This window comes from Onychostoma macrolepis, chromosome 15 (genome assembly GCF_012432095.1).
Source record: "Onychostoma macrolepis isolate SWU-2019 chromosome 15, ASM1243209v1, whole genome shotgun sequence".
Taxonomy (NCBI): domain Eukaryota; kingdom Metazoa; phylum Chordata; class Actinopteri; order Cypriniformes; family Cyprinidae; genus Onychostoma; species Onychostoma macrolepis.
In genome coordinates, this window is record NC_081169.1 from 17,287,248 (window position 1) to 17,300,535 (window position 13,288).

The 13,288-nt window shown below is 33.6% G+C and overlaps 1 protein-coding gene across 3 annotated transcripts in view; it reads right to left on the bottom strand.

Annotated features, from left to right (window-relative positions):
- dph1 (diphthamide biosynthesis 1) overlaps window positions 1–13,288 on the bottom strand; it is a 151,707-nt gene that overhangs the window by 47,504 nt on the left and 90,915 nt on the right. The window contains exons 10-13 of one of the 3 annotated variants that reach the window (XR_009274338.1): window positions 10,729–10,807; window positions 5,355–5,489; window positions 2,549–2,784; window positions 1,733–2,304 (exon numbers count right to left, since the gene is read on the bottom strand). Coding sequence is in view for 1 of the 3 variants with exons in the window: in XM_058799227.1 (XP_058655210.1) it covers window positions 2,704–2,784; window positions 5,355–5,489; window positions 10,729–10,807 (295 nt within the window). In the remaining 2 variants the exon portion in view is untranslated. Of the gene's footprint in view, window positions 1–1,732; window positions 2,785–5,354; window positions 5,490–10,728; window positions 10,808–13,288 lie in introns of those variants that run through there. The other 2 variants (XR_009274339.1, XM_058799227.1) reach the window with 2 other exon arrangements.

Below are 13,288 nucleotides of genomic sequence, written 5' to 3' on the forward strand. Positions count from 1 at the left end.
TAATCACCAAAAACCTTCACTAGACCATGGTGCCACCATAATACTTTTATATACAAACATAATAAACCTTAACGTCTGAAGGTACAACATGCAAAGAAAAAAACCTAAAAGAACAAAATGAAAAAGCAGATAATTTGTGCAAATTTACTCAAGAAGGCTTGTCTTCTGAGGAACAGATGCACATATGGTAAACATCATGAGATCCTTGATGAACTTTTGCTAGTCCTCATGAGCTCAGCATTCATGCATTGGCAGAGAGACAGAGAAATCCGAGCATCTCTCAGCTCGTCCTGTCAATTCTCGTGCCCTTCCCATGAGACAGGAAATGAATGCCTACAGCCACAGAAATGTGTGAGTGTGTGTGTGGAGAGACGTCCTCATCACATCTGGAAGTGATCGCCACACCAGCAACTAAAGCACATTGGGTTCTAATACACTGCCATGCAAAATAAAGCAGTAAATCAATCAGCAACAGCAAAGAAGCATTGGCTGGACTATCAGGTAACACTGGCTGTATGATCAGGCAGACAGCATCACCTAGTGGACATTGATAAATAAGAATACCTAACCTGAAGCAATACTGATTAGCTGTATTTAATACACAAGTAATCAAATAAAATGTACTAACATCTATAAAGTGATACAGACTGGCAATATGACCGGGCCTGCACGCACACTTAGCAAAACCTCCATTGATCACTGTAGAACTTTGAACATCACAATGGTCTATGCCTTCTCTGCCCCTTGGATGTTTATTTATTTATTATTTTGGTCAATTTTATTAGGCTAAAATACTAGTATTACTACAACTAAATTACTACATTTATGGAATAATAATTATAAATAATATAAGTAAGACTAATTATATTTCATTAATAATAACAACACCACGTATATTAAAAGTATATAATTGATAATGATATTTTATTCAATACATTATTTATATTTTACAATTAATTAATTATTATTATTTAGGAATTAATAACTAATAAATAGTAAATCATAATAATTAATAATAATTACTCCTAATTATATTACTAATAATTATTATTCCATAAATGTTGGGCTGATTTAAAGTACTATTACTACTACTAATTGTATTATTATTATTATTATTATTATTGTTGTAATAAAAATAACAACCAATAAATACTAAAACTAATAATTATTCCTAATTATATTCCTAATAATTATAATTACATAAAGTAGGCCTAACTTAATAATAATAATAATAATAATAAACAAATATAGTACAATAGTAAAATAACACTTATTCCTATTAATTATTTTGGACTAATTAATAATAATACTTATTCAATACATTACTCATATTTTATTATTATAGTTATTAATTAGAAATTAATAACTAATAAATAGTACATAATGAATAATTATTCCTAATTATTTTCCTAATAATTATTATTCCATAAATGTTGGACTGATTTCTAGTAATAATCACTATTATTATCATTAATATGATGGTGATGATTATTATTTTAATAAAAATATCAACCAATAAATATTAAAACTAATAATCATTCCTAATTACATTTCTAATAATTACAATTACATAAAAGTGGGCCTAAAATAATAGAAGTAAATCCTTCCTTGTATAGTCTATTTACAAATATCTTATTTTGATTTTAAAGAGACAGACTAAACAACAACCACATATTTTATTTATAGCATCTTTTCTTAAGAAATAATTAAGGAGACTGATTAACAAGAGAAGACAACTAAAGGGGTTAAACTAGTTTGACAGAGGCCTGTTCTGACAGTCTTACACAGAGTCAGCATCTTCAGTGCCAGATTCACAGGAACATGGCTGCTTTCCTGGACACAGATCATGTTTAGTTTCAGACTATAAAAGATTTCACTATGAATAATCACTACTGACAGCCAAAGTTCGTCCAAAACTCTGCCTAATCCGCTTCAGGGAAATTGGCTCCATGTGTTTCAGTTGACCGCTGATCCATCCTGGATTTCATTGTTCAGTGATTACAAAAGACAAACTATATACTGGCATTCATACAGCAGCAGTTAATCAAAGTCCAACAGCAAATCGTAAACATTTAATTTTATTTTGCGCGGAACTAAAACACATCCTGTACATAACATTCAAAGAGCTCCTTTCTGTTGGAGAACCTCTCATGCCGGCATAATGGGAAATAAAAAAGTCAGAGTTGGAATTCAGAATGAGTATTATCTTCCTCTGCAGAAGAATAATTCTGAACACGCTCTCATTTCCCGCTGTAATTTTGAAAGGATGAAGGTCACTTATGCAAAGTGGCTGGCAGCTCCTTTCTAAGTGAGGGACAAGATGATTACGTTAAACTAAAACCACCCACTCGCTGCAAGACGAAACATTGTGCATTCAGGGTCAGAGTTTCTTTTTCAATGGATTATCTCTGTCTCACACACACCAGTGACATGTCAGCGCACAAAACACACACACACAGAGACATGCACACATATAGACTTCCTCACATTTTTGTGCCTTTCTCTCACCCACACACACACACAAACACACTTATTCTTTCTCTCTCACTTGCGTTTTTTCTGTTTCTCACTGTCTCGTGTCAACCGAGGGATGATTTGATGAGTGTGTTGGGCTGTGATGTCCATAGTGAGATCTGATTGGGTCGCTTGTCTCCTGCAGATGTCCACGGTGATCTGTGGTTGGCCGTGCTAAAAGGGCTGTGTTTATTCCGGCTGGCAGCCACAGGAGGCGCTCTGTTCACGGCCACAGCTCCTCACCTGCTGACCGGCATCTGAACCCGCCTTCTGTGAGAAGACAAAGAGAGATTACTGGAAGTCCAAGCAAACTACAAAACAGAAGGTCATCGCCCTATGCGGATTTAAAGACTCACAGTTTCTTGTTTCTGCTGTATTGGTACACTTTACACAACAAATCACACACCAACTGCAGCAATTTCTGCTTTCTGACTAAAGCTACGATCTTGAAATCCTAAGCTGATTCTGGGTAATGAAAAGAAACATCAAAGATGAGTTTGTGGTTATTTTTGCACTGATTTTCCAAGATAATGAAAATAAAAGTCATTGTTAATTTATGTGTCTGTAATTATGGTAGGTTTAAAACACATATACTCACATTATATAAATAAATGAATAAATAAAACTATCATTTAAATGTTTGGGGTTACTAAATTATAATTATTATTTTTAATAAAATAATAGTAAAAAATGAATGATATGAATAAATAATAATAAAATGAATACTTTTATACAACAAGGATGCATCAAATTGGTCAAAAGTGACAGTAAAGGCATTTATATTACAAATTTCTATTTGAACTAAATGCTGTTCCTTTTGAACTTTCTATTCATCAAAGAATCCTGAAAAAAACAGTGTCATGCTTTCACTGTTTTCAACATCGATAACAATAAATGTTTTCCGAGCACCAAATCAGCATATTATATTTCTGAAGGATCATGTGACACTGAAGCAGGGCTGGACTGGGGTTAAAAATCAGCGCTGGACAAATCCAGCCAATTTAGTTCCTTGTGCATGTTTTGCTGGGCTATAGGGCCTTCAATTGGAGTAAATAAATAAAAAATAATGATAGATATTACTGAATTTTGCAAAATGCAATTTTGCCACATCAAAGGATTTTGTCACAGAAAGGCACTTGACAGTGAAGCAATGATTTTGAGCTAGAATGCAGAAAATTTACTGCTATTAAATTCTGTCTTCATTTCTTCACTCTCACGTCATTCCAAACCTGTATGACTTACTTTCTTCTGTGGAACACAAAAGATGATGTTTTGTAGAATGTTACTGAACCATTTTGGATACCCTTGATTTCTACTGTATGGACAAAAACTTCTTGAATTCCTTAAATTATCTTCTTTCATGTTCCACAGAAGAAAGAAATGCATAAAGGTTTGGAATGACATGACGGTGAGTAAATGATGACAATTTACATTTTTGGGTGAACTATCCCTTTAAGAACATTTGTAAATAATTAACACCTAATTTATATAAGACACTGATCATTATCTTTAATCAGGCTCTTACTGAATTAACATTTTTCCTCAATTAAAATTAATTAGACAAACATTTAAAGAGAAAGAAGCTATTAAAGCTATTCTGTTAAATTATCCTTTGCCCGAATGAATTTACTACAGTTCATAGAATCCAGAGTTTAACAGACTAGTATTAGTAAGATGGTGTTCACAACAAATAAACCATGGTCCTCATTACCATGCTTATATGGTTTTTAAAATAAATAATAAATAATAACAAACTATGGAATTTTTTATTAAAAAAGCCTTAAAGATGTAGATACAAAAACAACTTCTATAAAAGTAAAATATTCCCCAATATTTAATATGTCACTGTGTCACTATTTTAACGATGTCCTTACTATCTTTCTGGGCCCTGAACATGGTAGTTGCGTTACTGTCAATGCAGGATCAGAAAGCTCTCGGATTTCATCAAAAATATCATAATTCGTGTTCCGAAGATGAACAAAGGTCTTACGGATTTGGAACGACATGAGAGTGAGTAATCAATGACAGAATTTTCATTTTTGGGTGAACTATCCCTTTAAGATCTGCGTCAGACTATTTAATAAAGAAAATATCAACACTGACATCAGCTTTTTCTAACATGAAGCAGATTAACAAAACCAGCAGGATGCTGAATAGTCCTATTAAAACTGACCCTTCCGTATTTTAAGACAGGAATATTTCACAAATGCTGCTGCTTCTCACCGATGAGCCATACAGGCCTTGAGAAACTAATAACAGCAAACATCACTCCCATAAGTACACATGTACACAAGCTGAAGGTGTGTTTTAGTGCAAGAACAGATGCCCAGATTCTCTGTTAGCACTTCATCACTAGGTGGCACTGTCATATAATTTTCATTACAGTATAGCTCAGCATCAGGGATTATATCTTAAATATTTATCATATTTTATTTTTTAAAACTAGTTAACACTGTGCATCTAAAAGCACATTACTTTGGCATTACAGAAAGTGAATATTAATGTACATGCTGGTGAATATGCATATGTGTGACCCTGGAGCACAAAAACAGTCAAAAGTAGCTTGGGTATATTTGTAGCAATAGCCCACAATACATTGTATGGGTCAAAATTATAGATTTTTCTTTTATGCCAAAAAAAACCAAAACATTAGGATATTAAGTAAAAATCATGTTCCATGAAGATAATTTTTAAATTTCCAAGCATAAATATATCAAAACTTCATATTTGATTAGTAATTTGCATTGCTAAGAACTTAATTTGGATAACTTTAAAGGTGATTTTCTCAATATTTCGTTTTTTTTTTTAAATATCTAAAATTTCCCCCAGCATACACACACCTGCATAGGTTTGCGAGAAGGCCTTTTTGGTTGATTGTCTGGGTGATTAGGAGTCCAGGCCCCCAGGCTCTGATTGGAATAGAAATCCATAGGATACACCTCCTGCCATCCCACCTGCTGCAGAGCTACTGCTGCCTGAAAGAGAGAGGGATTTTTAATTAAAGACACCAGACTGCAGCATCAAACACTGCAGCTGCAAGCCAGAGGAGCAGCGAGAATCTTGAGAAAACAACATGGCAGGGCTGCCAACAGCTGACGGGTCGATACACACATCAGCTATGAGCGCAATCGGATATCAAGGGAGCTCTAGTCAAACACGGCGCTTCTCGTCTAAGAGGGCAAGTCACCTGACTCTCACACCGCATACCATCTCCCGGTTGGCTCTATGTATTTACCGATGCACAAAGATCTTCCCCACTGGTGAAATGCACCGAGCGGAGCCTCTGAGTCGAGGTGAGATCCGTGCTGTTCCATGTGACCTACAAATGCAGACGAATACATTAGTGGGCCTCCAGAGGAATGCAGGAGTTCCTCGTGCATGTGGCTATATTACATAAACTCCAGCAGGATCTCACCCGTCAGACTGAGCTGCTTATATGAATAATCAATGTGCCGTGTTCGTCTCCGCCCGTGGGCACGTATACCCACTTCACAAGCGAGATGCGCTGTAACGTACGGCTCTAATACCACGGGAGAAATGACAAACACCCCCGCCTCCGGTGAAGGACTGTCTCTCTCCGCTGACAATACTACAATACCTCACAAACAAACGCTTCTTCATAAATCTCTCTTAAATACCCTTCAAAACCTAATGCTACAGTCACTCGCTTTTATTGACTGGAAAAGCGAGAAGTTCTCGCCTGAATGTTTTTCTGTGAAAATTGAGGCTTCTGAAATATAGCAGGCTATGCATTTAATAATTTAGACTCTTATTAACCCTACATAGAACTATGTATGTATGTATGTATATGTATGTATGTATGTATGCATGTATGTATGTATATATATATATATATATATATATATAGACATACACACATACACACACACACACGTATATATATATTTTTTTATTTTATTTATTTTTTATTTTACTTATTTATTTTTGTGACAAAACTTCAAATCAAAAGCCTGGACAGAGAGATTTACATTTTATTATTAATATTTTAGAATAATAGTTAAAGCCAAAAAGAACACAAATGGAAGTAGAAGTAGTGACCAAAAAGTAAAACTATTTATACATGGGCACTATTTCACAATTAATTTAGTAGAAAACTAAATATTAATAATTTTATTTTAATCTTTTTTCTTAAAAAAAAAAAAATATATATATATATATATATACAGTATCATATTAATACAAATATAACTAATTATTAATAAAACAAAATATTACAAATAATTATACACACACATATTATATACATTTACATATATCATAAACATTATAACAATAACAATTCTAATTTAATAGTCATTACATTTGGAAATAACACAAATGAAGGTAAAGGAATCACGTAGGGATCAAAAATTCAAGAAATGTATACACCGGTACTACTTACATTTTTATATTTGTTGTTAAATTGTTGTTAATTGTTAGTAATTTGAACAACAACAACAACAATAATAATAATAATAATAAATCAATAAACAAACTAGGAAATGAAACAAATGGAAGAAAAGGAATTATGTAGGGACCAAAAAGTCAAGTAGTTTATAAATAAGCACTATTTAACTACTTACATTTATGAAACTAAAAAAGAAAGAAAAAAAAAGAAAGAAAAATAATTAAATATTTAATCCAAAATATTGAATATTATTAAAATATTATTTATACTATAAAAAAATTAAATAAAAGAATAAAATAAAATAAGAATGGCTCTGTACATGATATATTAACACTGATGTTAAATAATCTTAAAAATATTAAATTCATATATATGAATTTCTGTGTGAAAATGGTCAATTAGCGATGTTGAAAATGATGAAAAAATGTATTTTTATGAGATAATAAGATCTTGGATGAGCTTTTTATCTGCTTTGGATGTGCTGCCAACACCAGTCTTTCGTTCTCTCTTCTTCCATCCATCCTGTTCTTATTAACCCTGGCACATCCATCTCTCTTTCACTGGCTTTTCATCAGAGCTGTGCATAAGCCACCTGCTAATCCCTGCACTGACATGAGAGGCAAGTGTGTCATATTGACTATAAATATATCATGAGACACACTGAAAATGACTACCCTCTCTCTTTCTTCATACTTCACTTTCACACTCCCTTACATCCTCTCATTTCTTGACTTCACAGAAACAGCAAACACAAGCAGAGATGCATTAAGGAGGCAGTTTCTGAAAAGACTTTTACTATGAACATATTTAAGCAAACCGGCTGGGCAGGAACACTGTTACCCCTTTTATTATGGGCTGAGCCTTTACAAAACATCAGCGTGTTATTGCTGCATTTTAATGTATTCTCATAACGCCATATTTGCTCTACGCTTCTACGACACCAAATGCGCTGAGCTCCGGCGTGGGCCAAGCGGCAATGAAAATGGATTACAGAGACGCGTAGAATATGAGAGACACATATGATTATGCAGTGCTTCAATATGGCTCGACTGAGCATTATCATTATTCACTAAGAGATATGATGCCATAAAAAACTCAACATAAATGAGCTTCTCCTGGTACAGTGGGTACATTGTTGCTATAGACCGATATATCGGGCAGGATGATTAATAGGCTGATATTTAGTCATTTTGATAGGCGTCGGCAGATAACCATGCCTGCTTGGCCGATAAACAGAAGATTCCCCTCACGGCACTTTCAAAATACTGCAAGTCAACAGCATAGTCCATGGATAGTGCACATAGTGAATTTTAAATAAGAACTGCAAAAAATATCTTTCTGTTGTAACTGATTATGTTTTAGGACTCTTAATGATGTATGTATACAAATAATAATAGTCATATTGAAATTAACTTTCTGTCCTAATCAAAACCTAGTAATCCTAACATCTGAAAATTAATTGCATTAATTTAGGTTTTATATTTAGGATCTTTAAAAAAATGCTAAATTATATACTACAATTATGCATTATACAAATACACATTTGTGGTCGGTAAGACTTTTTTAATGTTTTTGAAGTCTTTTAAGCTCACAAATGCTGCATTTGTTTGAGTAATATTGCGAAATATTTTTTACGATTTTCATCAGTGTCACGTGATCCTTCAGAAATGATTCTAATATGCTGATTCAGTGCTCAAGAAACATTTCTTATTATTATCAATGTTGAAAACAGTTGTGCTGAATAAAACATTTTAATTTTTTTTTTTTTACCATTATAAAAAGGTCTTTATGGTCACTTTTGATCAATTAATGAAATGTGCCCTTGCTAAATAAAAGTATTAATCTACAGATTAAAAAAAATAAAAATCTTACTGAACCCAAACTTTTAAACAGTAAATTATAACATAGCACATTAATTATAAAACAAATAGTAATATTAAGAATGACTACTGTTTGAAATAATGTTATTTATACATTTATTACATAATATAAACATATTTATATGTTGATATATAAACCCCATTTTTTATAGACATCTCTCCTGTCTACTAAGAAAATCCTTCTAATGGGTTAATTGGTACTCAATAAACATTTTAACAGGGTTGAAAATTGTTGTCCTGCTTAATAACCTGTGGAAAGCAAAAACTCGTTTCTCTCAAGTCACAGTATCGCATTTTGGTTATAAAACTGACCAAGCACAAACATATTTCAGAAAACTCATCAGTGTGTTGTTCTTTTAAGAGATGAAGACTATTTCATGCACTGTTGTCTTGAAAAAAGCCAGCAAACTGGATCAAATAAGGACAGAGAGAGAAGAGAACGGCCCATGTGCACAACAACAAGAGGACAAGCACATCAGAGCCTCAAGTAGAGTCTCAGCTGGCAGCTTCATTGAACAGTGCACACTAAACACCAGCTTCTGGCCTTTAGGCAGAGTTTCAAAGAAAAAGCCACATCTGACATTGGCAAATAAGCAGAAAATGGTAGACGGGCTAAAGAACATAAAAATAACATATGGCAAACTATTATTATGGATGGGTGAATCTAAGTTTGAAATGGAGTGGAAACGGTTTGAACTATTATTATGGATGGGTGATTCTAAGTTTGTGATGTTGTGGATATTGTTTGACCATACAGTAATTCAATCACACTTGAAAGTCTGCAACACTGCCATTGCTGCAAGCTGAGAATTCGCTGACAAATAATGTTTGAAGAATACAGTACTTATTTAGATTTTTTATTATTTGTAATGCAATACACTGTCATTTGTGACAAATATAATGCTCACTTAGTAAATAAAATAAAATACAAATTTGTATATAATTATTTTTGAAATGTAAGGCAAATTTGAACAAATATAAAGGAAAACAAATTTTTCAATATTTTTCAATATTTTAATACATTTTTAATTTATAAATCATTTTATATATATATATAATTAAATATATTACATTTTTAATGTTTTAATATTATTCAAAATTATAGCAAATAATCCTTGGCGAATAAAACTATAAATTTCTTTCAAAATCACACACAAATAAAGATTATATCAGCTATCTGACAACCTCATCTCCAGATATCAGTATCGGTTTTTGTATCAGCCACAGAAAACTCTGTATCAGTCGACCAATAGTATATATTCCTGACAGACTAAGCAAGAAGAGCAACAGGCATCCTAATGAGGTCTATCTGCAGATAAAAATCCGCCAGATGTTTCTGTTTTGCATCTGGGAATGGGGAATAGGGATTTAACCAAGACACCTATCCCAGGAAAAACGCTTGGTGTGTGATTCTGGCTAAGTCCTGTTTTGGCATGACATGAATCGAGATGCGCACTCGCTTCTGGCGATGAGAGAGAGAAAGACACGTTTGAAGAGGTGCTGCAGTTAGTCGGCCATTGGGAGGAGCTACTGTTCCACCCTGAGCTGGCCGACTCATCCCGTCCGTCTCTGAGGAATAGAGACGGTGGGTAAACAAACCCTGCTCCTTCACTACCATTAAAGTGTGTGCATAGATGTTTGTTTGTGAGCTCAAACACATACACACATTGTTCACACGAATGCATACAGAGCCTTTATGTCCCATAGGCACTCAAACATGGCCAGAAACACTCATGACAAACATGACTGGCAGCATGTGGACTGACGGGGCAGAGGTGAACACCTGCAGTGAAAGTACAGCTGTGTGGCGTGTGTTAAGGGAGATGGGGTTCTAAAGGTCTGTATGGGTCTGTATGTCTTCACTTTCATAGTAAAGTACAGTAAATTGAGGATTGTGCTGTGTGCATGTATGCAAGACTTGGGTACCTCATATGGAGACAGCAAGGGTTTGGAGAAAGCTGTTCCCCAGTCGATGGAGAGGCGAGGACAAGCGATCTGCACCCACCTATAAAGGAAGAGGAGTAAAGAGACCTAGTTAAAAAAATAAAAAATAATAATCAAAGTGAAAATTTAAACGTTTGCAAACCAGTTTACTTTATTGAGATATGTGATCATATCAGAGTGAGGACAAAACGAAGGGCTTTTTATTCAAGAGGAAATGATTGGATCGCTAAATGTTGTCTCGGCAGGGTGAAAAGATACAGACAAAGTGGGTGTGTTATAAAACGTTATCAAAAAATGAAACAAAAGTCTCCATGGGGAATTTTGTGATAACTAAAAACGGGTATGACGTCCTCACTACTGTGACCGGTTGAGGACAAGGTTTTCAAAAATGACATCAGACAAATAAAAGCAGAATAAAGAGATTAAAGGACAAGTGTGAATGTAATTGCTTCTCTTTAGAATGACCTGCACTGATGAATCAACCACAATAAGACCAGGCATTTAATTAAATGAAATTATGCTTTTATGTCCACTGGAATTTGCATATTGTAAGGATGTGCAAAATTATATTTTTGTAATAAATTACTCCGTATAAAATAAATTAAATAGAGTTGACCACTGTGACCCACCTGTGAATTTTTAAAATTGTGTTTAGTATTATTTATATACTATTATAGTAGTTATTAATATTTTGAATTAACTTTTAAATAAATAATATAAATACATTCATATGCATAATAATTGTAAATAAATAGCTTTATTTGCATTTTTACAATTTAAATTTTAGTTGGTTTTAGTACTTTTATTATGTACTTTTGTCATTTTTATTTAAAAAATATTTATATGTAGTTTGAAGTAGGGGTCGACTGATATGTGTTTTTCAGGGCCATTATCGATTATTACAGATCACGTAGACCGATCACCAATATTTTGAACAATATTCGATATATATGTCTGGTGTAAAAATGAAAATTAATGTCAAAATTCAGAATAACAAAGGCTCTGACAAAAACTTTCTTTAAATGCTTTTAAATTATTTTAATCGACAAATCGGTTTTGAAAATGATTGATACCGATAACCCAAAAAAATGCTTAACATCAGCGCCGATAATCAGTCGACCCCTAGATTGAAGCTTCATTTTTATTTTAGTTTAATAATTTATTTAAATTTGTTTCCAAGAAAACATTTATAATTTTCATTAAAGATTTTTTAAGTTGACGTTTTTCATCTAGTATTTATATTTTATTTGATTTCAGAGTTATTTCAATTTACTGATTAGCAATGATTTTTGATAGCATTAGTTAACAGGGTTATTTTGTTTTAGTTAACTAAAACCATAAAACATTTTTGCTAAATTAAACTAAATAAAGTAAATGTTAACTGAAATAAAATACAAATTTTAATAATTTTCTTCATCTAGTTGCCAAGGCAACATTTCTCATTTTCAGTCAGATGCACTAAAATAAATCAAATTGAAAAAATATATAAATAAAAAAATTCAAAATATGAATAAAAACTATAATAGTATCTCAATGACACAAAAATAACACTGGTTAACAATAACCCTGAATAAAATTTACCGTATACTATTTAAGACGTGTGAAGGAAAAGTGAGCCCCACACACACACACACACACACACACACACACACGCACGCACGCACGCACACACTTGAGGAAGCAGAGCACAACTTGGCTCGCAGGGAGAATGTGAATGTGAATATGAACTGCATTGATGTGCAGTGCTGATGCTCTCTCCTGTAAATATGAGAGTAAATCTGCACTGGCCTAAAGCTTCCCTGCAAAGCATTATTATTTAGACAAGCATGGAGTCAAATAAAATAAAGAAAGAGTGGGGAGAGGAGGAGGAAAACGGAAAGAGGGTTGAGTGAGAAAGAGGCAGCGATAAGAAAGGGTAGGTGAGCAAAAACAACTGCACTGCAATGCCCTAGTCTCCACGGAGCTACCCTACATAGCAGCCAGACTGGGCGGCAGAGAAAGAGAATAAGAAAGAGAGAGAGAGAGAGAGAGAGAGAGAGAGAGAAGGAGGGACAGAAAAGAATAACAGTGACATGAGAGGTGAGGGAGGGCTCAGAGAGTCACATGAGAAACAGTATGAGTGATCGTTGGCAGGCAGAGCGAGAGAGTGTCTAGAGAAACTGCATTTGTCTTTTGAATGTGTGTTATGAATACAGAAGCACTGGAGCTGGAATTGTGGGTATTCGGATGCCTAATGTTATATTAGAGAATTCACTGGGCTTCGCACACCTGCAGCTAAACGACCCAACTTGGGAAACCGACAAAACTGCATAAATGTATTTTAAGTAAAGCATGCAGTCTTGCATTAAAAAAAGCAAGCATATTTATATAAAATGTCTCAAGTGTTGGGGAGTAACTAGTTACATGTAACAGAATTACGTATTTAATTTCAAAACAAATATAACTGTAATCGGTTACAGTTACTGAGAAAAATGTGTGTAATTAAATTACAGTTATGAAAATGTTAATAATTACAAAGGGGGTTACATCTGGATATTCACAC